Raw genomic sequence first — 27,454 nt, forward strand, 5'->3', positions numbered from 1 at the left:
TAAAATCGCAATATCTGATTTTACTGTTAAGGTAGAACTAAATTGCAACACGAAGCAGGGCAGAATGTTGTTAGGTCAGAGGACATCTTTGTATTCCTGGCCACCTGGCAAATGTAAATTCAGCTTTTTCTTCTCTTGGTACTGCTTTTTGGTTTGAGGGAAATGCTGGGCCTCGGTAGTGTCTAGTGGCCAGTTGACTACTTTCTATCACTGAAAATAACAGCCAGCTGCAGCCAAACTACCAGTTTAGTTTTATGCTAACACTTTTTTTCTGGCTCTTTCCTGATTTATTTTCTCTCTCTCTGTTTTTTTTTCTGCATATTTGTCCACGTAGATACAAAATGCAGTTTTTATGTGATGATTATCCAAAACTACCTGGCCCCAAGTGAGAAAGTAATTGCCCCCATTTATAACTCATGAATAAAGTGTGAATAAACAGATTTTTTTGAAAAGCTAAGTCTAATTTCTTTAGCCATACCTTTGCCTAATTACTGCTACACCTGTCAAATCAATAAATCGCTTAAATAGAAAAAACAACAAATCATGCAGTGACTTAAAGAAAGTCAAGAACAGCTGGGAAACAAAATCATTGACATTTATTTGTCCAAAAAGAATTACAAAGCCTTAGAGTGAAAGTCATTATCAACAAATGGAGGAAACTCATTCCATTACATTTAAGTTCACGTGTCTGTCTTGCTCTCGGTGTGTGTGTTACTTCCTGTCTTATTTTGACAGTCTCCTGTGCTGTATATGCGATGTTCAGTTTTCCTTCTCTTGTTTCGTTAGCTAGATTCTGTTCAGCTGTGTTCCCTGGTGTTTCCAGTAATCCTAATTACCTGACATAGATGTACTTATTAATAACATGTATTAATGTTTTTGTTGGTAATATTATTATTATCATTATTGCATTATTATTACTTATAATACTAACAATAAACATATTTCTTAAAACAATAATAAAATAGGAACATTTAGGGAGAAAAAGAGCTACAGAATAAAGAAATTAATCATCTTCCCCTGCACTACTGACAATCTTTTCTTTTGTCACCAGAAACTCAAACTCCCAAGCCTTCCATGAAAGTATCAGCTTTTTTGTCTTTCTAATCATTTTAATAATTTTGCCTTATTTTTTACTATACCTGAGGCCCCAGGCCACGATGCATCATAACCAGCGTGCTATTTTGCATATGCTGCAGGAAATAAGAGGCAGGGACCACCCGGAACTTTTTACACGCTGTCATGTAGCATGTCTGCCCCGTCAGATCGTATGCCGCCTCCTTACCTGCAACATAAAGACAGCACTCTGTCTCAGTCGTTCACGCTCCGTACCTTTTGTGTAAAAAGGAGTGATATTGCACATTTTCCCATTGAAGGACCTTTTGAGTGGGACATTGAAATATCCCTTGTTGTTGATTTTGCCCTGTCAGGAAAGCTCATTCATACCAGATGGTTTTCATTTCTGGTGAAAAGGAAGCCTGACACAAAGACTGAGATGAAATCATTAACATGCAGAATAGGACTCCACATATGTGGGTGGGTGCATGTAGGAGTGTCTTTTTTTTTAAAGTCATTTGGTGTTTGAGAAAATGGAAAGGCAGATAGGAAAAAAACAGATGGGTGACAAGAGGGCTTTGCCTTATCTTACATGGTGTGAACAAGAGCAAATTAAGACTTGCTATCAAAACATGATAAAATATTGTAACATTCCCACCCAATTGATCTCCTTTTGGTTGCCAAAATTAAATTATACCTTCGAGCTCCAAATCTGTATCATAGTCCTCATCAGAGCTCAGGCACTCCTGTACTTCAGGCTCCTTTTCTTCGTCTTCCTCATGTCTTGTGCCTCCGTCTAGCACGTTCCTGTCAGGGCTTGAGTGTTGGTCTTTTGGCCCACGCATATCAACCTCTGTCTGGCTCATTCTTGGCTACATGGAAAATGAGAAAGCAAGACATCGTGACTCGTCAAACCTGTCTGTTGTATGCTGCCTGTGTGAGCAGAGTTGATTGATTTTACTGCCAGGAGAATAAAACCAATACCTACAGTGTTTAGTTCATCAGTGTGGGCTTGTGTCTTTAAGATCGTATCCTTCTGTTTTTATAATCTTTGAAAGTACTTCCCTATCCTCCCACTCCATTCTTCCCACCTCTCTTTAACCTCTTGAACCACAAGCTATTTTTGCTCTCTTTCACTCCTTTTATTTCTAAGCTTATGGTACATTCACATATGTCTCAGTCAGTGATGCTTTATATTGTTATTTCCAGAATACATAAGTAGAATTAGTTAGCATAGCAGAACAGGTCCTGCACATGTTCGGGCACAGCTCTGATAGTGAATTTCTCATACAGTGGGACCCAAAAGTGTAATTAAAACACAAGGACATGACTTTGAGGCCCTCCTTTTAAATACATTCATGTGAGTACACAGGTCAAAAGAGCAGTCTATAAAAGGAAACAGCAGGTCTTTAGTCTGTACGTTTGAGGCTGTGTTTCCTTGCCCAGGGCAAGGAAAGTGCTTAGACGTGCCTAGAGATTTGGTTAAGATCTCAATTTCTAAAACCTATTATGCTCTTTTATGCTCTTACAGGTCTATAACATGCTTTCAGTTCTCACCCAAAGTCCGTCTCCTATATCTTATTTAATCTTGAGCTTTTTGAAATTCTGCCTTTGAACAGTCTCAAGAATCTAATCTTACCTACCTGGTCGTTCACACTTCCCTTGCTCAAGAGTTTGCAAACTTGGCTGCATAGTCGGTTTCCTACCTCCCCCAGCTGCAGCTTCCCACTTTCTGTTTCTGCGTCATCGTCTTCCAGCACAGACGGCAGCAGCACCTGCTTGGCCAACTTCTTCCCATGAAGCATGACACTGATAATAGCTGTAATATTGATACTAAGACAACTATTTTGCTACCTTTATGCAGAAATTCCTTAGTAATTTCTTTCTTTTTTCCTTCTGTCCTTTTTTTGTGCTTTTAAATCCAAACGGCAAGTAAAATATTTGCGTTGTGAGCTCAATCACTGCACTGAATTTCAGCAGGATTTGGTGCACTATGTCTTCTCGCAACCGAGCTTACTTAAAGGTCTTGGCAAACTCTGCTATGGTAATTAAAAAGGCTAGGGCTTCACTACCTGACTGTAAGTCACCAATCAGAGTTCTTTTGTCATGTTTGGATGGCTTGATTTGTTGACAGGTTGTCATGGCACTCTCAGTACTCTGAGTGCCGACTCTTTCAACCATGACAACCAACATTTACAGGAGGAGGAAAAGGAGGAGGGGAAAGTAAATGGATTGTTTGCTTCATAAACTGAGCACCTCACCCCCGAACTAAAATGCCTCAACCTTAAACACTTTCTACTGGCTGAATAAACCTTTCCACTCTGGTTTCTTTCTTATATAAACAAGAAAAACAAACCAAGCAAATGTGTTTACATATTCTGTAAATGTTTCTCTTTATTTGTAAGTAAATGCAAAGTCCTTGCAGCTGATGCATTAAATGGAATACCCTCAATTAAGTACACAACAAAGGTCATTATAGCAGAGGCTGATTGGATCAGAGTTGTTCATAGCAGCAGCGATACGCAAACACCGAAAAATAAGAACCTCTCAACAAAGTTGTTACAGTCCAGGGCCCTGTGAGACAGGCCAGACAAGCTCAAAACAGTCTCACTAACTGACACAGTGCTGGTAAAGAGACAGAGCTTTTTAAATATGAACAGGAGACAAAGTATCATGCATTTGTTTAATGCTGATGTTTTACCCTCATACCTAAAGGATATGACAGACACGACAAAGAATAGGCCTTTTTTTGTTCCTTTTAAATCAAGCAGAATCAAAGTGCTCATTTACATAATCAAAATACATTCTTAGAAAAGATTGTAGTGGTAGTTTTTATAGTTTATACTTTGTCTTTTGATATTTATATATATGTATAGAAGCTATATATAATATTCTTTTCTGTTTGCACATTTTACATAACAGACATTTTCTTGACAGCTTTCATTCCAGTTCAACTAAATGTGTTTAAATAAATCAGAGCAGACATTCATCCAAAATGAACAACAGCAGGGAAAATAGGACCCACCCATTATCTCCCAACTATAACATAGCAAAATCAGAAAAACAAAAAACTACTCTCAGCAACTGGAAGGGACATTTAAAAATCACAATGAAATCAATTAGTCATGCTGACACCTATCTTTAATTTGAAATAAAGACAAAGAAAGGGAATAAACAAGACACATAAGCTGACAAGAAAAAGCCACAGGTTAATGCAAAGTGGGTGATCAAAAAAACAATGTGGCCCCTGCACATACATTTTCAAATTACAACCCTGACTCGTTGGAAAGCAGCAAATGACCACAGTGGCAGTGTGATTGCCTCTTGTCTCTGGATGAAACTTCGCTGGAACTTAAAACAATAGAACCGAACTGCTGCGATCAAAACTAAAAGCCATGTGGGCAGCTTTCTGTTACCAAAACACCATCTGTAACATTAAATCTGCAGGCTTGTGTGACTCAGAGCAGGGTACTCATGCTTATTTTAAAAATCGGAGCAGTTTGACAAGGTAACAGACAAGTAGAATAATCATGTAAAAACACACACCTGAGATCATGCATGTTTTACACCCACTCGTATATAGAGATGCGCACACTTATGATAATTTCAAGGGCACACATATGCATGCATACACACATGCGTGCTGATGCCGTTGAGCAGGTGTCAGGTCACAGTGAAGGGGTGGCGCGTGAGCCACAAGGTAGCACAAACATGCAGAGAAAAAAACTGAAAGGATGAATGCATAAACGTAGGCAAAGTGTTAATGTAAGGCAAGAGGCAGAGGAGATATGATGCTGTTAAAAAGATATTTTAAAGGCTCAATAGGTGATAAGTGGAGCAAGTTGACAGCTGTCGGATACGAACTGGGCAGCATCTTTTCCCCTTCAGTAACAACATTTGTTACGGATTACTTGAGTTTTAAGGAAAAGGCTCTTTCTATTTTACTGAGAATAAAATGAACAGATCAATACCAATATTGTGTTTTTACAGCAAATACAAAGCTACAGCCAAGAACCATTTAGTGTAGCTTAGCATACAGACTGGAAACAGGCTCTCTACAAAGGTCGCAAATACGGCACGATTAAAGCTCACTGAGTAACATGTTATATTTAATTAGTTTATTCTGTACAAAAACCAAAGTGTAAAAATAGTAAACTTGATTTATGGGCAATTAGGGGTAAGAAGACCTGGAAATGGGGGAAACAGCCTTGCTAGACCAATCTGTTGATATCAGCAGCATTTTAATTCTGGACATCAGGTACCCATAAATACGTTTCTTCTTCAGACTTGTGTTTTAGTTGGACAACCTTTGCTGCAATGAAACACAACAAAATCTAGGACACAAGTTTTAAACAGCTGTCACTGAGATAGCCTATTGGAGTGAATAAATGTATTTTCCATGATATCGAACAATTCCTTTAAGTTGTTACTTATTCATTTACTCACTGATTAGTCATTTACTCTATAGCTTATTCCAAACAGCTGATGAAAAATAAAAAAATCCTCCGCGACATTTATAATTTAACACATTATAACACGTTATACCACACTGAACATAGTATGATTTAGATATTAAATTAAAAAGCCCTCAAGACCTATATTTTTGTTAATAGTTTATCATTGAAGTTTATTTTTAAGATATATCGACTCACGTTTGGTCTTTAGTGGCTGCCCTGCACATTAGTGCTGCAGTTTCAGCAAACACCACCTGGGACCCAAAAGATTATGATGTTATGGCAGAATGAGCACACTAAGAAAAATGGCACTCGCACAGAGGCTGATGCATTTTGAAGAATTGCCAATGAAGAGCAAGGTAATCTGTTTATGGAGGCAGTGGCAGAATTTATGTTTTCATTATTCAGGGATACCTGTCAATACGTTAAATTTGTCCACAGCACGTGTCCTTCAGTTTCTCTGTCTGCATGCCTATACATCTTTTCTTTTTCTTAGTCAAGGACTAAAGAGATTGATATTGATAATGAAAAACAGTCCAAATATATTTGAGCAGTCCTTATACTTTCCCAACAAGTAAAGTTGACTTAATCCACACAGAAATGAAAGTTTACTATCTATGCCACACATTTCCTTGCAAATATAAAACCTCAATAAAAGCCTTTTAACAGTAACAATAACACAGAGTATATTATATTTCTTGAATATATTGTCTTGGTCATGCATTCACAATGAGGCAGGTCATTACACTAGATCATTTTTGGAAGTATCATCAACAAGCAAAACAGATTCTCAAAGAACAGAACATTTCCAACTTGCTACAGACAAGATCGCAGAGCCCAACAGAAACATTAAAATGGTATATAAAAAAAAAAGAACACAAACAAACCCATTTTTTACAGTACAAAAATTGGCACAGTATTAGTAAACCAGCGGTGCTGTGTCTTGTTGTTTTCAGAAAGCCTGTCGATTCATCGACCTACGAGCAGAAAACCCTGAAGAGAAAAAAAGTCCGAAGGACAGACAGACAGGCAGGCAGACAGACAGGCAGACAGACAGACAGACAGACAGAAAGAGCAACAGGGACATGGAAATAGAGATGTTACAGTCATTACTCATCCAGCAAGCAGGGGCTTTGATGGCCGAATGTGAAATTCAAGTGACAATCCACACAGGAACCATCATCTGTGATGCATTTTGTTGGTGGTTAATGAGCCATAGTGGCTATGTAGGGCCCTTGTTTTGCTCTTATGGCGAGGGTATATGAAGTGTCTAATCTTGAATATGCACAAATAACGCTGGAAACAAAAACAGAAATGGAGCAGAGCCACTCGCTTTCACTCTAATCCTGTTAGTTTAAATGCTCTTCTCCACAGGTTTCTATGGTTACCTGCTCTGTTTTCATCTGAAGCTAGTGATGACAACACATTGTTGTTGCCAGCAACTACAGGTTGCAGATTGAAGTTGACTTACAAATGTTTCTGAGATATAGCTGCTCTTGTAGTTGCAATATTGACATAAATATGAATGGGCTTTTCCACAGTGGTAATTGGTCCTGATTTTATTGTACGGATGTGAATGAGTGAATGATCAATAGAAAAATAGTTTATATGAATCCTTATCTGTTTTTTTTATTTGTTTGTTTTTTGATGATGTAATACATTTTCTATATTTTCTTAATATTAAATAAAGAACTGATTTTCACAAAGCCTTTCCTCATGATTAATTAGAAGTTAGCATGAATTCACAGTGAATCATCAGTCATTTATTTTACCCATGAAAAATATTTTACCAAAGAAAAGATTCTTCTGACTTTTACTGACATTTCAGAACAGTTTTGTAACATACTAAATATGAAAAGAAACAAAAAAAATACTGGAAATGTAGAACACTTACTCATCTGAGTCTTTTTTGCTCTCCTCAATGTAGGCTATGGACTCTGAACGAATACGGTTGGTGACCTCGTAGGTGCGCAGGGTGACACCAAAGATGTCCTCGTGATAGCGATTCTCATCCTAACGACAACAGATTGGTAGCGAGACAAAGCTGAGTAACTGTTTACCAGATGTGTGTGTGTGTTTGGTAGCATAATAATACGTTTTCTCTAGCAGGCTGTAGATATACCTTTTAAAATGGGATTCTATGGGAAATGACCATGACAAGCAAGCTAGCCAAAGACGCTGGCTACCATGATGTCATCCATCGATTTCTGAAGTCATGTTTTGAAATATAAAGATGAGTAATTTGAAGCCAGGTGTGACGAGAGATGGGCTGGTCTGAATGTGAAACTGCATACACACTGGTTAATCACTTGTCAATCACAGGTCATTAGCCAATGGGCAAACATCAGATAACCCTTCTTTCTGATCATAGTATGACCAATATTGACAAAATGGACCTGCAGTGGCAAAAACACCAATGTGAGCCAAAACAACATGATAACATATGGCTACACTTTAGAGCCAAAATGCTAAAAAAAAAGAGGTAAGGTTTCAAAACAGGACCTCACATTACCAGTGGGTGATCGGGCTTATGTCCATATACAGTCCTTAAACAACATTACCATTGCAATGATGGATAGGATCTTACATTTAGTATTTTCACAGCTGATCAGGTATTTTAACTAACTGACAGAAAACTAGAATCTCCCTTACATTAAGTTTACTTCACGGTTCAGTAGGGTAGAATGGAGTATGAACATGAACATAACAGGGATGATATTGCAGAGAGAACTCCACCACTCTTACCCGAAGCTTACTGATAAAGAAGCCAGCATCCTCCAGGCTCATGTTGCCCTGCTGCTTGATGATTTGCTGGACAGTCTTGAGAACATCTCCTGCCATTGTCACATCCCCACACACGTAGATGTGTCCACCCTCCTGCCTCAGGCACTGGTACACCGTCTCTGACAGATGCTCGCGCAGTACATCCTGTACATATTTCTGACAGAGAGGCAGTGAAGAAATGATGAGTGTGCATGGAGAAATGAAGCGTGAAAAAAGCAGAAAAGGAAACAATGTGAAAAACTGAGTCAGGACACTACACACAAAGTAAAATTTGCAAACTGCCACCTAAAGACTGATATGCGCAGGAACAAAGCAACCTCAGAGTAAGAAAAATTATGCTCTGTGGATTTTGTTCTTCTTTTCAAATCCGTGTATTGACTGTCACAGCTAAAAGTAACAGAACTGTAAACAAAACAAGAATAAATCACAACAACAAAGGAAGCATAGAGCTTAAAGAGAACAAAGACAAATATATATAAGAAAATGTATCAGCAGAATAACATTGGTAAGTAAAAATACACTATATCTACAGAAGTATTTATCCAGCCATCTCAAATTTGTGAATTTATTTCTACCTAAACAAGCCAGAGACAGATGTTACAAGCGACTTCCTTCGTGTTTAGTGCTTGTACCTTTGGTTTGCCAGGCTCTCTGGAATAGGCTGTGTAGAGCTCCTTAAACACCCCTTTATTCTTGGCCTGTATGGTCTCCTCCTTGTAGATGTGATCCATCTCAGACTGCCGACAACCAAACACCAGTATCATTGGGCAGGATTTCATCCCTTGAAGATAAGACGTAAGAGTTACTTTATTGCTCTGGATGGAAACGCAGAAGTGATATCCAGAGTACAAGTGTCAAAATTACATTATCACTTTAATTTGAAGAATAAATCTATAAGCACTGAAAATACATTGCAAAGTCTTTTTATAAGTTGGTCAAAAGTAACTCTCTAAGGATTGAGGGAGAAGAAAATTCCAACCGTTTTGTTCAAGGTCATATAGTCTTTGTTGCCAGAAGCTTCTAAATGGGGCAATCCCTGTTCCTGGACCCACAAGGATGCAAGGTGCTTGGTTGTCCTTGGGAAGCTGGAATGATGGTGCACTAAAATAATGCCACACACACAAACAACATCCAACAAATTACCATGGAGCCTATAAAATGTAATAAAGGAATAATAGAGTATTTTAATAATAATAATAATAATAATAATGGATTGCATTTATATAGCGCTTTTCAAGACCCTCAAAGCACTTTACAATTCCACTATTCATTCACTCTCACATTCACACACTGGTGGAGGCAAGCTACAGTTGTAGCCACAGCTGCCCTGGGGAAGACTGACAGAAGCGAGGCTGCCGTATCGTGCCATCGGCCCCTCTGGCCATGGCGCAGAGGTGAAGTGTCTTGCCCAAGGACACAACGACCGAGACTGTCCGAGCCGGGGCTCGAACCAGCAACCTTCCGATTACAAGACTGCCAACTCTTGAGCCACGGTCGGGGGACATCAAGCTATATGGGTAAGTATAGCTTGATGTCAAGATTCCCCTAATCCTTTCATTGCCTCTAAAACTCACTAATTGGCACATTTATTTTGTTTATTCACTGTAAACTTATAAATTTGACAAAGAACACTCCTGGTAAGATAAAAATGAGTTGTTTTATATAAAAAGATAAAAGGTACTAATTAGAGAACTTTAACAGCAAATATTTTTATTTCCACTTTTAGTCTTAAGGAATGAATTGATAATCATATTAGCTCTATATCATGCATGCAGACAAGAGAGTGGTACCTATCTTGGCAAATCAGCTTACTTTGTCAAACATCACCTTTTCACGTGTCATGAAATGTTTCCAAGGAGCCAGACTTTCTTGTATTTTTTAATGTGGCCTTGAACAACAGTTCTCCAGGATTTCTAAAGGTCTTTTAAAGCCTTTCTTTAAACACTGGCTGCCTAAAATTGTACCTTTGTACGAAAAAGATGATTCTCAAAGAGCTCCTAGACAAAAAATTGGCATATCTCTGCAGGAAATAGTGTGTGTCCATAAACATTTAGAGGAAGTAGAGGACAAAAGAAGATCAAAATCTCATAAACAGTATTTATAAGAAATAAGAAATGCAATAAGAAATGCATTTCAGCCAGTGTTGTTGGGGATCTTGTAAAAATTAATGGAATTATAAATGTAGAAATGTACTGTGAGGTTTACCATCTGGAAAAATGTCTGGATCTATTGTCATGTTGAAAAATGAAACTGTTACCAATCAAGTGAACTGTCAATGCAGTAAAAACACACCTGGATAGAAAAAACACTCAAAACACACCACCAGTCATGGACTGGCCTCCCCAAAGAACGGACCTCAGCATTCTTGAAGCAGTATGGGATCATCTTGACAGACATTATCACAAAAAGTGGGTAACATCCAAAGAAGAGCTTTGAATGTCCTTCAGGAAGTCAGCGGAACTATTCCAGAAGAATATTTGAAGAAATGACAAGAAGGCTTACTTAAAAAAAGACTTGTTGGGATTCTTACCAAACACTGACTTTTAAGCTCTTTAGAATTGTACCTGATATACCAGCTTTTGTTTGCCTGTGTATGTTTGCATGCTTCAGTAAATTGCTGCACCTACTTCCCATTCTCGTAGAAAATATAACAAAATAAAGGGTTGGCTAAAGACTTTTGCAAATTACTATAGATTAGATTGCATTGCCTTAACATTTCTTGTAAAAACACTTTGATATTTACCCTCGGACAAAGCACGGCACCATCTCCCCCTTCTCTATCCTGTTAAGCCACGATGAACACACTCCATGATGGATTGGTCCCTCTCCATCTGAAAGAGATGATTACCGAGCAAGCAGTTTACCTTTTTCTCTCCCCTCTGCCTCCCACTCTTTTTAAGCGTACAAACTAACAGGAAAAGAGTGGTCCTAACATGTGTTCAAGGCTATAGCCATCTTCCCCTCTTCCTCACGCTCTTTCTCTAAAGGGAAATTACAGTAATTCAGCTGTTGCTTATACAATCATAGTAATATGTTCACATAAGTGCACATTACAGGTGGGAGAAGATAGCAGTTAAAAGGTATAGTAATGCTTACTGACTACTTTACAGGCTGAGATTATATACTGCCACAGTGGTGCTAAAAACAACACTTAAATCGTGCCCTAAATAATGCCTCATGCCTAAATAATGCAGTGAAGTAGACTGAAATATACTGTTTGTGCTTGTGGCCATATTTATAAACAGAATATGTAAAGTCTTTCTCCCAGTGCGTGTTTCTGGTTTTTACAGTTTTGTTTTGGCTGCCTTGTAAAGCAGACTTACATTCTAAGATAACTTCCAATCAATTTTCTTGTAGCTTCGGAAGGTTTTCAGAGAGTCTGAGTCATTTTTCTTTTTTAATCCTTGCAGTAGCCTTGAAGGAGTTATGGCACAGTGCCTTTTATCCATGGCAAAGACTTAACTTAACCAAAATATATACCAGGCCTGCACTGGTTTGAGAAATGTCTAGTATGTCTAATACTTTAAAATACATGATCACTGAAAAAGATGTTTAAATATCAGAATACTTTCTAGTTAAATGAAGAAAAAATAAACCAATAACTGCAATATATTAATTACCCTGATATCGGTATAATTTACATTCTTGACATGTTGATAAAACCCACATGCATAATACTTCAGACTATCAAAAGTCTTCTGAGTAGACTAAAATTAACCTCTCCAGGCAGCTGAGAAGACCTAAGCATCTGAAGCTACGCCTACACAGCTTTTAAATTCTTGGATAGGAATTAGAGCAGTTCAAGTACAAGGGCCTTACCTCTGGCGCGATAGGAGACCACAGCCACTGTGAGATGGATCTCCCCTGGGTGCAGGTCTGGAGAGGAGCTGATAGAATAGTAGCGAGGCTGCAGAAGAGGCAGCTGGGTTAGCAGCAAAGTGGAGGGCATCTGGATAGAAGGAAACTCTTCTAGCACCTCCACCAGTGTGGGATTGTTGTACCACTTCCACTCCTCATACTCCTGCAAGCCCTGGAGTGTCACAGAGAAAGACAATGTGGTACAAAGGTATAGGCTGACATTTCTTTGATATAGTTTTAGTCATGGTAAGTTATTGAATTATTGTCGTTCAGACTAAGAAATCAATGCAACTCCCACAGCAACTGAAAAGAAGAGGATAGTTTCCTCTTTTGAATCTGTAAACATTTCTCACTCAGGAGCAGGAGGCAGCCACAAGCAGAGCTATTCGCCATTCACTGCCCAACTGTTTCTGTGTGTCATCGCTGACATTTGGATGTGAGGAAAGTAGAGCACTGCCATCAGGCTAAAAAACCTTTGATATGTTACCAACTTTTGCTTTGTTCTCAAGTTGCTAATGAGCGACAAAATGCCCATTGAGAACCCACTGGTGTGGTCCACAATATGAGCTTAAAAGACAGTTTGAAGCACCTAATGCATAATTAGCAAAACTCTAACACCATAAGCACTTTGGGGCCTGGGCTTTTTAACCTTGATAAACAGAAGGGGGCGTGGGACTGTACAGATATGAGAAGCTGATAGATTTGTTTAATTAACTTTTTTTTAAAGAAGAGAATAAGCCAGTCGTGGCAACATGTCTGCTTTGTATTGCTTGGAAAAACAAGAAGAGAAATGTTAAAAAACGAAACAAAAAACAAAACAATTATTCCTGTAAGGAATGAACTTGAGATTTAACTCATTATAACATGTTCTGCAGTGCTGTTTCTACTGTACAATTTCTTCTTTCTGAATTCAGAAGCCTGCCATCTTTCCCTCTTGCTTTGGTGACAATAATTCTGTGTATGAGCATATGAGTCACTGCTTGGCCTCATCCAGCCTTTTCCACACATTGACAAAAATGGAGAGTGAATAGTGGGAGGCACTGCAAGGGGGGATGGCTCTGGGTTAGAACGATCAACGGCTTTAATTTGGCACCAGCTAACTCCTACTGTACGTACTCTTGGTGCAAAGAGTACCAAATCAGCTATGAGACACATAAAACTATCTGCCATATTCTCTTATTTTGAAACACAGGGAATGTGTTGGTTACTGTTGAAGCTTAAGCACATGGTGACTTTTTATAGAACAGTTCTTGGAAAAGTGATCTAAAAATATGCATACATTTTCATCTCAGATTGGAAATGGGAGAACATATCTTTGGATACAGCCCACATGCACACATCGGAAATCCCTTATGTGTTTGGTCACAAAACAAGTTCAAGCACTCAGCGCTGCTGCAGCTCAGCCATTTGAAAGGTCAGTGTAAATCAAAGTAAATATGCATTTACACGTGAAACACTTTTCAGACGAAAACACTTGGTCGCATATTTGTACGTTTTATCAAAATCGTAAACTAACGTTCAGTTAGTTCGTCTAATGGATTCTTCTGGTGTCCAACTTTGGGTTCCTTGAAAAGCGCTATATAAATGCAATCCATTATTATTATTATTATTAAATGGTAACATTGAAAACTAAGTGAATTTACCTTACTGAGGATCTCTAGTTTCTTTCTTTGTTTGTCATTGGTTGCTAGAGCAGCAAATTGCTGGAGCAGCACAGGGCTCGGTGGAGTCGTGATATCCATGAAATACTGGAAAGCCTGGTAGATGGTGCAGGGAGGGATACGGGTCTCATTTGTCCAGTTACTGATTACACCTGCAGAAAATTATAAGGATAAAGTTGAGTTAATTCATATGATGTACTAGTTTTTTATATGTGTAACATGAAAGAAAAAAATGAGGTAACAAACTATAAGAGCAGTCTGTGTGTGTGCAGTTTTTTTGCTGGCTTGTTTTTTGGGAGGTTTTTGCTGCAAAAGGTCTTAGCAATGCTGTTTTCCTGCTACTTGATCTAACGCTAGACAATGTGGAATTTGTTGACTGAAAATGAACTAGCTTGAGAATCAGTATCAAACCAGTCAGAAGATCAGAAGCATTTCTCTGTGTGATAAGCATTTGCTAACACGTTATACACAACACCCTTGGATATGCTGTCTAGTTGTCTGTAATTAGCAAAGTACAACCAAAATGCAAGCAGCAGTATGGAACATGTGATCCTCGAATTGAAAGAAAATTAGATACAGTGAGAGTTGTTAACAACAAGGGCTTGAATTGTGGAGATGAATTTTGAATAAGCACTAATCCTGTGTTTAGCAAATGTCTTGCATCACAGTCACAGAGAAAATCACAGTTAAGTCACCCGGTGTCACCACAACTGTTTGCCAATATGCAGTTCACTGAAAAATTTCTGGGCATGGATATCCTGCTAAAGTGTGACTTCATGATGTCTGCTGTGACTCCTTATTTACATTTGGATTTTGACAACCTGCCCAGATTTTAAAATGCCATTCTCGTGATTGCATGCCTACTGTTTTCGCAAAGTAGCATGACTTTGCTAATACCCACCTAGGGCAGTGTTTCTCTCCTCCAAGAACTCCACTTTGACGATTTGATTGACAGGTGGAGCATCCTCCAGTTTTTCTATGAGAGCTGTTACCAGGTCCTCATGGTTGCCAGGGAAGATGCCCAGATGGTCGCCAGGCTTGTAGCGCAGGCTGTCGTGGTTGTTTGTGTGTAACCGCACAAATATGGTGGAGCGACTATGAAAGGGATCAGAGATTTAGGAAATAACATTGCACCATTTTCAGTCTGTTCCATTTAGTTAAAATGTCACTGTAAACAATGAATGAGTTGGACACCAGAAGAATCCATTAGACAAACTGAACGTCAGTTTACGATTTTGATAAAACGTACAAATATGCGACAAAGTGTATTCGTCTGAAAAGTGTTTCACGTGTAAATGCATACTTACTTTGATTTTGGACTTTGTAAATTTTGAGATTCAAGCATCTTTGCTCCATAAACTTTCTTCTTGTGAATGCTGTATAATGCTGTTGGCAGACACAAATAATACATGATTTATGGATTGATCAATAGACATGTTCTTCTTGGAAAAAAATACTTCTTTGATTTCTTTCTGGGAGAGATCGATAAGAAGCTTTATGTACAGACACGGAAGTGTCTGTATATAAAGGGTAAAGGTAAGGGTACATAAAGGGTTTTAGCCCAGCCCTATATCCACAGGCACTCCCATGTCTGTACATATAGTTCAGAGAGTCAGGATCCAAACTTAACATAATGGCATAATGTAAACAACTGTCACATTATGAGATTCAAGCATCTTTGCTCCATAAACCTTCTTCTTGTGAATGCTGTATAATGCTGTTAGCAGACACAAATAATACATGATTTATGGATTGATCAACAGACCTGTTCTTCTTGGAAAAAAATACTTCTTTGATTTCTTTCTGGGAGAGATTGATAAGAAGCTTTATGTACAGATACGGGAGTGTCTGTACATAAAGGGTAAAGATAAGGGCACAAAAAGGGTATCAGCCCAGCCCTATATAGTTCAGAGAGTCAGGATACAAACTTAACATGATGGCATAATGTAAACAACTCTCTACTTTGGCAAAGACAATGAATTTGTAGCAAAGTTGCTGCACAGACATATTATGTTGAATACTATGTATTCATGGATAAATACATGGATTCTTTTTCAAATACTATTATATTCCACAGCACTAATAAACCAAATCAAACTACATAAAAAATTCTAACTGAAGAACTTCACAAACATTAACATCATTAATAACATCAAAGACACAGCTTGCCAAATTGTGTAAAATTGTTGTAATATCAAAAAAAGAATCAGAACAAATTTATGGATATTTCTCACTTTATACTGAAATATTTGCCATTTCGTTTCAGATCCCAACCTTTTAATCTCTCTCAACAAGGAAGGGAATATCCTCTGATATCCTCTGACCAAGCCATAAGTCCTGGAATGCTACCCTTTGGTCCCAGGGTTAATGAGCAGACTAGTCAATGGGTCCCAGTCTGCCCACCCCCAAGCTTACGTCACAATCTGTGTCAGTTTGAAGGTGCCGAAGTACCAAATGAATTTATGGAAATTAAGTAACAGAGCCACTTCAAATCTGGTCCAGTACTTTGAACTCGAGACCTCTAGGGAAAAGTTCTCAAAATCCCATTATAATCTCATTTTGATTTTCTCACACCAGGGCCACAAATCTCAGCTTCAGATCACGTAAAGGCTGAGTGACTCATCTTTATCAATAACCGCACTACCACACTGCTGATCAATTACAGGTATTTTGTACAAATGAACTTTCCCCTTTAATATTAAGTTGCCACAAGCATTTTGTAACTAAGGACCAAGAGGAACTTTCACCTTCTGTGAGGGCTGGGGCCTCGGCCGTGTAAGTCAAGCGGAACTTGCTCTTCTTCCAGCTGCGATCATTGCTGATTAAGGAGTCATTGGCCTTCTCAATGTTCACGTCATCACCAACACAGAATACATCGCAGGCAGCCTTCACGAGCAGCCACAGAGAAGATAAACAAAAGAGTTGGGAACCCTCCAAGATTATACGTGTCATCGCAATGTCGAGGTCATATATAAGCACAATATTTTAAATGCTAGCTTGACTGTTGCAGCGGTTTTAAAGGAGTGGGAAGACAGTTTGATCTGATCTGTTGCACTGTTTGCAGAAATAAAAATTCACTAGCTGGGCCCACGTCCTCATTTTAGATTTGACAGCGTTTTAGTAGGTAAAGGTGAATGCTTTGACATGAATTGAGCTGCGGTTTGGGGACTGGCGATGGCTCCTGGGCCTGGCAGATCCCCATGCACTAAATAGAAATGAAGAAGTTAAAGAATTGAGAACAAGGACGGAGGGAGGGTGGAGCACGTAAACGAGAATGAACAGCTTGCAGAAGTGGGGGAACCTATATAGATGACACCTGTAATGAGCGTGTTTGGAGGCGTGGTCCCACTCCTGAAATTCTGATACATAATCTCCAAGAAAAAAAAAAACAGAAAGAGGATTGTACTGGGATGAACAGCTACTTGACAAGTAACTAACATACCGGTCTTGAGATAAAGCTTAGCTCTAGGTTCATAATGTACACTTTCCAAATACACCACCTTTAACCACGCCCAAAGGGTCTCAGCCCAGGAAACCAACCTTAAAAACTTTCTTGGCCCATGTTCTGAATGACTCCTCCTGGCCACACAGCTCATCTCCCTCTCCCATGCGTAGGATGCGCTCACCCCCCAGCTCTTCAAACAGTGTGTCCACAGCGTGGGCAAAGGCGCAGAAGTGTGGGTAGGCCCTGGAGCCAAGGCCAAACACCGAGAACCTAAACAGAGACACACATATATGAAGAAAACACAGAGACTGAGAGACAGGTAGTGTTTAAAAAAAAAAACAAGAAATAAAACACAAACATACACAACTGCAAACCACCACCACTGTGTCCACGTTAGAAACTTGCCCTTTCCTTCCTCTCAGAATATGTCAAACAGTTGAAAACAGCTGATGTATTTATAAATACGTGTCCTGTCTGAGTTTAGATGGACATAAACATGAAACAGATCACTTTGTTTTTTGAAGGCAGACAACATCTCTTTCCACTTCTTTGCCGTGAGGAAGTCAGCTCACATCTGATCCAAGTTTGAGCAAAATCTCTGTTGTCTTTTCTTCCTTAGCTGATCAGCAAACTGTCAGCTGCAATAAGATTTTTATCCGAAAGGAGTTTTATAGCCATCCTCATGTGGAGTATGCACTGAGGAAACGCTACAAGGAAAACACTCCATTTAGACATAAATGGAGGAAGAACTCAACTTAATTCAGTTCAATTTTATTTTATATATATATATAGTGCCAAATCAAAACAACAGTTGCCTCAAGGCGCTTTATATTGTAAGGTAAAGACCCTACAATACAAAGAAAACAGACCCCAACAGTCATATGACCCCCTGTGAGCAAGCACTGCTGACAGTGGGAAGGAAAAGCTCCCTTTTAACAGGAAGAAACCTCCTGCAGAACCTGGCTCAACTGGTTGGGGGGTGAGGGGAGGAAGACGGGACAAAGACACATTGTGAAACAGAGCAAGAGATTGATAATAACTAATAATTTACAGCAAGCACAGATGATGACCACCATTTACCATCACCACCACCACCATTACCATCACCAATCCCTCCAGGAAAAAAGGAAAGAAAAAAATCTTCCTTCACCGGGTCATACTTCTTGGTGCACCCTTCCAGGACATAAGCTCCATATAACAGACCTGCACTTAATAAAAAGTATTTTACAGTGTATTACACAGTTAACTGAATATCTACTGGGGGTTTTAATATATTGATTAAAAAAATTAAGTTGTGTATTATCAAAACAGCTCACTAAACTTTGTGCATTCAGACAACCACATGATTTCTTATACATGTTAATCTGATATTGCTGGTGGAGCCTCCACCCATTCAGCTTGCTAATTTTATTAAACCAGGCATGGTGACAGTTGACATCATTTATCTCCATTAAAGGGTTTCCTTGCTAACTTGCTAAAGGAGCTATTCATTTCTTTACACTGCAGTCTAATTCCCTACCACCAGTACTGGTTGGACGAAGTTCAAAAGTAATACATTACTGTAAACATTTTTATTTAATGTGTTACATTACATTGTTTTAGTAACGCAATAATGTAACACATTACTGTAATAAATTCAGTAATCACATTACAGTTACAATTATGCTGCTACCTGCATTACAAAGGCTCTACTGTTATCTGCGCAAGAGGTGAACAGAAAGAACTAAAACTAATCAAACATTCAAAGATTTTTTACTGATTAGATGATAAATCCATATTTATGTATTATGTATCCCATTTGATGTTTCAAAGTGAATGTGCCTGGATATTAAGCCAACATTTAACCATTCTTTTTGCAGCATTTCATTGACTATGAGCATAGCATGTGCCTATCCTATTTAGCATAAGCATTATTTGTAGTTTTCCTTCCAGATTTCCTTGCTTTCCTGTTTGATAATTTAGGATAGATTTGCACATAAACACCTGTTATGTTTGTTTAGTTTGCTTTGTTTACCTGACATTAGCAAGTGGTCCGGTGCTCTCAAAGTTAATTTTGGTTTCTGGTTCATCGCTGGATGACTTCCGAGTGTCAGAGTAAGAGGAAACACTGTTAAAACGGACCTTGTAGCTCCTAGAAAATAAGAAAAAAGCAGAGGCACGCACAGGCTTTTAACTCAAGAGACAAAAAATAATTAGTCAAGTCAAGTCATCTTTATTTATATAGCACATTTAAAAGACATCAAGTGTCGGCCAAAGTGCTGAACAGAGGGATAATATAATAAAAGAATTAAAATAGAAAGAAAACATTTTAAAAAGAATTGTAAGACAAGACTTAATTACTTAAGTAAACATTAAAAGCTGGATTGAGATATCAAACTCACTTCCTATCTTCTGTGTTTGTTGTTGGGTGGCACATTTCCATTAAGGCAGCTCCAAATTTCTACGGCAAAAAAGAGCAAACACATACAATTAGAAGTGTCTGCTGAGCTCCTAATAACTGACAAGTATTAAGTATTCATAAATACCTCTCCATTCTCAGGTGGGTCACCATTCCCAAATGTGCTGGTCACCACTAAAACCAGTGTTTCATGCTCCAGGTCCACAACATCATATTCATCCATAGACATAACCTGCAGGGAAAAAAAGAGCGTTGTACTGATGGAAGCTTAGCGACTTACATGGTGTAGTGTTTATCTCACTCTTGTTTCCTAGACACAGACTCCAAATGACAGCTGACTTGAGCGTGTAAATTAAGGCTGAACACATAGCCGCTGGCAGAGGAGGAGGTTGTAATGACCACTCTGTCCTCGCCTCTAACGAGATGATAATATGCTGCTGCCACACATTGAGCATCCATGATGCATACCACTCAGCATGATGGTGTTTGTCTGCCACGGGCCGCACTTGCATTTCACATGCATATACGCCTCAAAGACACACAACCAAAAGCGTGAAGAGAAAGAAGCCTTTAGCCCCACAACAACCAAGATTCCCCCTAAGCGTTTGCATCTGCCCTGCGATCCATCAGCACACGCCCACTCACAGTGACACACACATGCACAAATCTTCATGCATGAATCTCCTTGTGTGATTGATCACACTGGGAAAACAGGAAGAGCAAATAAAGATAGGACCGGAAGGAAAAATCCCATAGTGTGTGTTTGAGAGAAGCTTCTTTCTCTTTTTTCTGTTTGGTTTTTGTATACAGATTTGCACACCCAGCGGCACTGAAGGATTTTATCTTAAAACTACTACCCTGTTCTATGCTTTAGTGGATAAATCTTGCCTCCAACCTGCGGCACTTCACTGCATGAGACAAGAGCAAAATGTAACAAAAGATTGGCTTTTCTTTCTTCAGACCTTTTGTCATCTATACTCAGCTGGCATCTGCTCAGCTTTATCAACCAGAGACTGGGGTTCGGGGGAGGGGTGTCTTTCAGTTCCTCCTTTTTCAATTAGATATTAGAGCAGCGATACATAAGCTAGTTCTCAACCTTTGTAAATGATGATGCAAGGTGGGAGCAAGGGGTACCTTTGCATCAAAGGCGTGCTTGAAGATTTCACAGAGCGTTTTGGCATAATCTTGCGACTTGCCCGTCTCTGTAGCAAACAGTATAGTGGCTTTAACCCTCTTGGCCATAGCTTGGCCCATGAGTTTCGCTGAAAACTTCACAGCCCTGCAGAGGTGAAGAGAAAGACAATGCAAATGAGATGCAGCAAAGATGAAGACCAACTGAATAATAGAAAGAAAAAAAAAGTTTCTTATTGAGCCTCTGAAATTAGTAATAGGCTGGTTCACTGTAGCAGACAGCTACGGATGGATGACAGTTGTGATTACCTAGCTTGTCATCTCCTCAAGGCAATTATAATAATAGCAGAACACGCGCACAAGTGCATGTATACACAAACAAAACACTGACAAAATTCTGATTACTCCTTAAGGGGTTGATTGGATGAATTTCACTGCTGAGCATGCCAGCGTCTTTGTCATGTGTCTAACTTTTGTTTGCAAAGTGAATACCTGCTTAGCCTTAAATTAACAAATACATTTGTGATCTTTCACATTTAGAGTTGCAATTTGACTCTTACAGTGCAAAGACAAAAAAAGAAATTAATGATTAAGTAAAACCAAGCACACTTACTTTGCAAGCTTCTTGAATCCAATGGCTCTTTTCTTTGTGGGTGTCCCATTGACCCCTTTCCACACGTGTGTATTCCATGGATCGGGCTTTTGCATAGGAGAAGAAAAATCAGGTAATCTTAAATCAAAGAGATCTCATGGTGTGTGGTATGTGGAAGGATTTACTCACCTGGTACTCAAAAGAAGGGCTGAGGTGGTAGTTAAGCATTTCTTGATGGAAAACTGGCGTGATGCTTCCTGACATCGGAGGCACAATCCACACCCAGTCCCCAGGACAGCCACCTCGCACCCGAAACTCATTCTCCATGTGCTTCATGAAGGACTCTGTGGCTGAATGATGGTCTACTATGGTCACTTTGCATGTCTAAGAATAGGTAGCATAGATGGATAGATATGAATTATGTCACAACCAAATAAGTGTTTTATTATTATTCATGAGTGCATTAAAATGGATACACTGAATGCTTACAATGGTCAAGTGCTATTAACAAACAAACAGCTGCACATCTTGTAATAAACCAGTGGAGTATCAAGCTATAATTTGATCACAAATATCTAGTAATTTTGACACCAACAAATTGTTATAAACATGGCTTAACACACCATGGAATTTGCTCAGCAGTAGCCACTTTCACTCCAAGATAACTGTAGGCACTGTTGTTCCAAGGAGCTGTCTAAAAACTTTAAGAAGTTAAAAATCTACTTACTTCAAATCACAGATTTCAATACCTGGTAGCTGTGAAGGACAGCAATATTGATCTCCACGAGTGCCTGATCTTTCCAAAGGGAGGATGTCTTTCTGGTGTCTAAGGCCATTTTGTTTGCCACCTCCTATATAATAGAGAAAAAAAAATGCCTGACATACCTGAGACTGAAAATTTTAGTGACATAAACTTTAGCATTTCATTTCTGTGTAGAGTTGCTGTGCTGTGGTCATGCTGTACTGAAGCAAATGGCCCTCGTCATCACTGCAAGCACAGACAAATCCAAAGCTGGCACCCATGTGCCCTGAAGTGCTCTTCATAATTGGACGACTCTGACTGAAATTTTCTTCACTTGTCAGAATAATGTGATACATGCAAAAATAGCAAACACTCTGGTCTCCCTAATTATATGCTATGTCACATATATATTTATACTGCATGCCCTAAAATAATTTGGAGATCTGATTGTTAAATATTACAAAATAGGTTACAATTCAATTTGCCCATCTATAGAAAAATATATTGGTAAACATATTTTGCACAATATCAAAAGTACCACAGTTTTTTTTTTATATATTAAAGGATTTGCAACAAAACATGGAGGAAGAAGAACTGCATTCTGACTGGCTCATTTAGTGACACAATACATGCTTTCATCTCTGCACATGGCTTCAGTCAATCTGTGCCTGAAATTCTTTTCTCTTCTTCCAATGGAACATGACTGTATTTTGGCACAACACTGTACCTCCAGAATGTTGTAGCGTGAGCTGTCACAGAAGTCTCTCACACCAATCTCTGTGCCCATGTACCAGCCACTGAAGGGGCAGCCCGTGAACTCCAGACCGCCAATTTCCAGCAGCATGTTGGAAACCGCCGGGAGGCCGTACCACTTCAGACCCAGATCTTTAAACCACTCATACCTGAGCAAACAGGGACATGATAGCTAAGGGCTGCTATTTCACATAATTCTACTCATTATAATCCCTACTGAATTTAGGATATTGTCCATTGCTTCATTAGTGATGTGAATGGTCTCTAAAATCCTCAAGAGCGTGAGTAATTACTCCTGAGACACATAATTTAAAAAGGGACGACAGCCAAAACAAGCATTAACACAAAGAACGCTACTGTCAGTGCAGGACAGAGCAAGCTGGACCTCAATCTACCTCCCACCACTCACTCCCTGCAATCTCTAAGGGGATTGATAACACTGCTCGCAGTGCATTATTTCCAGAGCTGGGTCTAATCTTGTGTAATGATGAGACACCGTTGGTGGTCCTGGCCTGTGCCAAGCTGCTGCCAGGCTCAAGGCCAGCTGATGCAGAGTATGGAGCAAGAGATGCCAATTTTAGGGGAGTCTAACAGTGAGAATTGTACATCAAGGGATTCTGAAATATTCTCGGTAGCATGCAGTGATGCACTGATAACCTGTTGTATAGCTTTTTGAAGGTGTGAAAACTTCTGTAGATGTAATATCTAATTCTTCACTGTGATTGCACATGTTATAGGACTGCAGCAGCTTAACACTTTAAATATCAATGGCTTTTATGGCATGTGTACAGTGGCTATTGTTGAAAAAGTTTTCTTAAAAGTAATAGAACACATAAGAATAAAAAACAGGAGGAAAGTTAAAATTTCACTAACAAGCCCCATGGTTACCACAAAAGCTGGCATAGCAACAGATAAAGCACAGGCAGCAGTGTTTTCTTGGAATAATCAGCACAGTCGGAAACTGACGATAACCCAATCATAGTTCTTGGCTTAAAAGCACCCTATTGTTTTAGAAGTATTGTTAAAAGATGTTGAGTGGGTGGATCTTTTAATGCAGCCCCCTCTCTTCTTATTTTTGCTAGATTCTGTATGTTTTTTCTTTTTCTTTCTTTTCTTTTCTTTTTTTGCATTTTCAAGATGAAAGACATAACTCACTTTGGATGTGTGATTGGCACCTCAAGAATGAGGTCTTCAGGGATCTCAAACAGCTCAGGGTCATTCCCATTGGCTTGCAGCAGAAGGGGCAGAACATCAAAACGACCCTTTGGAGCTTTCCATCCAAGCTGCATGCAAATCTAATGACCAAACACTACATGTAAGTTTAGAACAAATAGGATAATAAAAGAAAAAAAAACATTATAGAATTGCTTTACTCATTTAATAGCACAACTCCTCATGTGTACCTCTGTGAATTCAACATTAGCAGGATCTCCCAGGATCCGTCCATCAGGCTGTTTGTAGCCAGCATAGCGAATCAGCTGACTGTTCCACACTCGAAAATCATGTTTGCCATCTGTCCTCTGAGGAAATATGGTGATAGCTGACCTGCAAAAAACAAACAGAAAAAGCTAATACAAAACATGTTATTAATATGCAATATAGGCACAACATTTTTTTTTATTATTCTATGGTTCTGTCCATATTGAAGTCAAGGGGAAAAAGTTCCAAATTTATTAATATTTGGAAATTTCTCAACATTTTCAACATTCCAAACAGATGGTTAGCACTGTGTCAGTAATCAACTTGAAGGAAATGAATTTCAATATCTCAAAAGACTCAGAGAAGTGCCAAAGCTTAGCTACCTTTGGCCTGCTCCACATGATACTGTTACCATTTAATACTGTGACCAGGTCAAAGTGTTAATACTACTAAGCTGGTTGTAAGTCGTGTGGGGGGAGAATACTAAGCAGCTGGTGTCAATCTGTGCCAGTTGTGTTAATAATCATCATCTGTAGAACATTAAGCCTTGTACAGCCTTGTAAGGTGTCAGCTGTATTGTTAAAGTAACATATAGAGACAAAATATTATTATCTCCCAGTGACCCCCAATGTTTTACTTGTTCATTTTTCAAGTTTAGCTGCCTACCTGACTTCTTTTAACAGGAGTTGCTTTATTGTTGAAAAAGAGGTGATATAAATTAAATAATCAGGAGTAAATTCTGCATTCTTGAGATTTTGCTTCCTCCGTCACCTCAGTCTTCCACCTTGTTTGTTTTGTTGACTTGGATAATGATTTCTATTGCTTTTTTTGTCGTACAACTGGGGTCTTGTCAGGACAGAAACCTGATTTATTCATTGATTTTACCATCTGTACACCTTTGTTCCAGTCTTGGTCTAATCAAAGGATGCAATCATTAAATAATAATTAATAATATAAAGTCTGCATTTTTAATTTCCAATTACTTTAATTATATAGTGTAGAACTAAATAAAGCCAGAGTTGTATAAGAAAAGTTAACATATATAGGCTAATTTTTTACGGTATGGGCAATGTTTTCCTGTGTTAAGTCATTTTGGCACAGATCCATTTGACATCTGCATTTCATAAGTAATGATACATTTTAAAATGGTCTCTTTCTTTATAAAGTTATCACTATTATGTAAAGGAGTTATTACAGTTATTAATAAGTATTTCTAAACAGCTGATAAATTCCTTACTAATGAATAATTGACAGGTTTAAGGCCAGTAATTAAAATGTGTGAGCTCTCTTCCTCTTCTAATATTGAAAGGATTAATAAATAGTTTATGACTATATAGAGTTTTTAGAAAAATGGTAGATATTCAGAAACATGAAATGTTTGTTTATTTGCAACCTTTTTAAACCTTGTTACCTTGTACAGTGCTACTTTTTATATAATATCATCAGTATGTAGACCGAGGGTATCATACAAGAGCACAGTATTTTTTATAAAAAAAAATAAGATACTATTATATGATAGTTTATTTGGAGTTATTTAGAATCAAGTTATTTTTTTTAATTCACCATGTGATAATTATATTCATATTTCTGAATCTGTGGCCATTTATATTAAAGCCAGCCATCCAGAGAGCTGTGGACTGGATATTATATTGGTTCTTTTCAGCATGTATATCTGAGTTGACTTCCTTAGGCCAGGCTAAGTGTAGTAATGAGTCAGAAGCTATCCATCATCCAAGAAGTAAATATGAGGTGTCACATGTGATTAGGACTTGGCAGAAAGTGAGTGAGACTTTGCAGGTCTGACAAATGACTGCTTGTTAGTAAGGTCTGGCACTTTACCAAGAGGGCAATGATTGGTGCTGAGATGCTGACAAATAGATAGACAGGCTGCAGATAGTGTCAGATACAGCGTTAAGAGAGAATGCTGACAGATGGGACAGTGGGTCAAGTTAGGGTAGTCAGAGAAAGAGTGGCGTGATGGGGGCAACACATGGAGAGAGGAACAAGTGCAGTGGAAAGAATACATGGCGAGCAGTACCAAATCAAAGAAAAGACAATAAAGGAAAACAAGACTTGAGAAAAGAGCTGAGCACTTTGCACTATATGTATGTGTTTACCTCAGATTCCCTTTGTTGGTGGCGTACTTAATGTGGTTACAAATGTAGTTGTACATTCCATGGGCTGTTGTGCAGTCTCTGGCATCAAAAACCTGAAAAGCAAATATAAAAACAAGAAGTCTGAAGTATTATAAGTGCTTCATAATAGGAAAACATCTAAATGTTGGCAGAGATGTATCCATCTATATAACTGTCTACATTAATTGACAAGCTGTCAGAAAAAAACATTAACAGCACAAATCTTAGACAACAGCATTCATGGATTTCAGGCATTCTGAAATTACCTGTAGTTTGGACCACTGAATCCTTCCCACACATCTGGCAGCATTTCTCCAGGCATGCTTGGCTCCATAGATCAGTTCAGTATCTTTGAGTTGATAAGTTCCTGAAGCTTCTATCTCCTTGGTCACCTCCTCCAGCCTGTCCACGTGGGCTTTAGATCCATACCTGTTGACAGGGCAGGGCATAATAAAATAAAAGATCAGGTACATATCTTCTTTTGGCCTAACCCCTTGGGGGTCACCGCAACAGATGATGTGTCTCTGTCTAGGTTTCAGTCAGTCCTGTATGGAATTACTCTGTTCTGCATATTGTTTTGACTAGAATAAAGAATACACTGTATAGTACTATAAGAATAAAAAGACACAAATAACCTAAACAGCACAACATCATAAGAAATTGCTATTATTTCTCCTGTTTCACAGAATTTTGTTTGCGTTGGTACATGCTCTGAGACTTAGTCTCTGTCTAGGTATCACACAGTTTGCTTGCCTTTTGATAGAGGTATAGTACTGGTCTATGAAATCGGTGGCCAGTGGAAGAAGCTCTTCTTTAGTTCGGACTTCATCTGGTTTGCGGATGTGCTGGTTGGGCATCACCACAGAGCCAAGGCACACATTTTCGGAACAGATTGGCATCTGAAAAGAAAAGTAACATGCACAGATTAGAGAGGGATTTGGATGAATGCATTATTATTTTTAATTTAACCTCCTTTAATTTGTCAACATACAAAGCATGAGTGTGGAGAGAATAACAACTGGCTTCATT

The 27,454-nt window shown here is 38.7% G+C and overlaps 2 protein-coding genes across 3 annotated transcripts in view; both read right to left on the reverse strand.

Annotated features, from left to right (window-relative positions):
* The window catches only part of lrrc74b (leucine rich repeat containing 74B), a 32,404-nt gene extending 29,083 nt beyond the window's left edge, over positions 1-3,321 (reverse strand). The window contains exons 1-3 of the mRNA XM_084945192.1: positions 2,760-3,321; positions 1,751-1,925; positions 1,140-1,282 (exon numbers count right to left, since the gene is read on the reverse strand). Of these exons, the coding sequence (XP_084801318.1) occupies positions 1,140-1,282; positions 1,751-1,925; positions 2,760-2,858 (417 nt within the window). The 5' untranslated portion in view covers positions 2,859-3,321. The remainder of the gene's footprint in view (positions 1-1,139; positions 1,283-1,750; positions 1,926-2,759) is intronic.
* A 96-nt stretch (positions 3,322-3,417) lies between these two features.
* nos1 (nitric oxide synthase 1 (neuronal)) overlaps positions 3,418-27,454 on the reverse strand; it is a 41,906-nt gene continuing 17,869 nt past the window's right edge. The window contains exons 5-29 of one of the 2 annotated variants that reach the window (XM_084945189.1): positions 27,179-27,324; positions 26,692-26,854; positions 26,408-26,499; positions 24,275-24,416; positions 24,027-24,166; positions 22,846-23,020; positions 22,126-22,227; positions 21,566-21,760; positions 21,398-21,483; positions 20,788-20,932; positions 19,781-19,885; positions 19,637-19,695; positions 19,270-19,386; positions 17,351-17,525; positions 16,558-16,696; positions 15,118-15,196; positions 14,712-14,905; positions 13,793-13,962; positions 12,111-12,321; positions 11,035-11,122; positions 9,271-9,392; positions 8,924-9,072; positions 8,253-8,447; positions 7,402-7,520; positions 3,418-6,500 (exon numbers count right to left, since the gene is read on the reverse strand). In XM_084945189.1, the coding sequence (XP_084801315.1) occupies positions 6,485-6,500; positions 7,402-7,520; positions 8,253-8,447; positions 8,924-9,072; positions 9,271-9,392; positions 11,035-11,122; positions 12,111-12,321; positions 13,793-13,962; positions 14,712-14,905; positions 15,118-15,196; positions 16,558-16,696; positions 17,351-17,525; positions 19,270-19,386; positions 19,637-19,695; positions 19,781-19,885; positions 20,788-20,932; positions 21,398-21,483; positions 21,566-21,760; positions 22,126-22,227; positions 22,846-23,020; positions 24,027-24,166; positions 24,275-24,416; positions 26,408-26,499; positions 26,692-26,854; positions 27,179-27,324 (3,324 nt within the window). In that variant the 3' untranslated portion in view covers positions 3,418-6,484. Of the gene's footprint in view, positions 6,501-7,397; positions 7,521-8,252; positions 8,448-8,923; positions 9,073-9,270; positions 9,393-11,034; positions 11,123-12,110; positions 12,322-13,792; positions 13,963-14,711; positions 14,906-15,117; positions 15,197-16,557; positions 16,697-17,350; positions 17,526-19,269; positions 19,387-19,636; positions 19,696-19,780; positions 19,886-20,787; positions 20,933-21,397; positions 21,484-21,565; positions 21,761-22,125; positions 22,228-22,845; positions 23,021-24,026; positions 24,167-24,274; positions 24,417-26,407; positions 26,500-26,691; positions 26,855-27,178; positions 27,325-27,454 lie in introns of those variants that run through there. The other variant, XM_084945190.1, reaches the window with a different exon arrangement.

This window comes from Perissodus microlepis, chromosome 12 (genome assembly GCF_051167445.1).
Source record: "Perissodus microlepis isolate ML-2025 ecotype Zambia chromosome 12, ASM5116744v1, whole genome shotgun sequence".
NCBI classification, from domain to species: Eukaryota; Metazoa; Chordata; class Actinopteri; order Cichliformes; family Cichlidae; genus Perissodus; species Perissodus microlepis.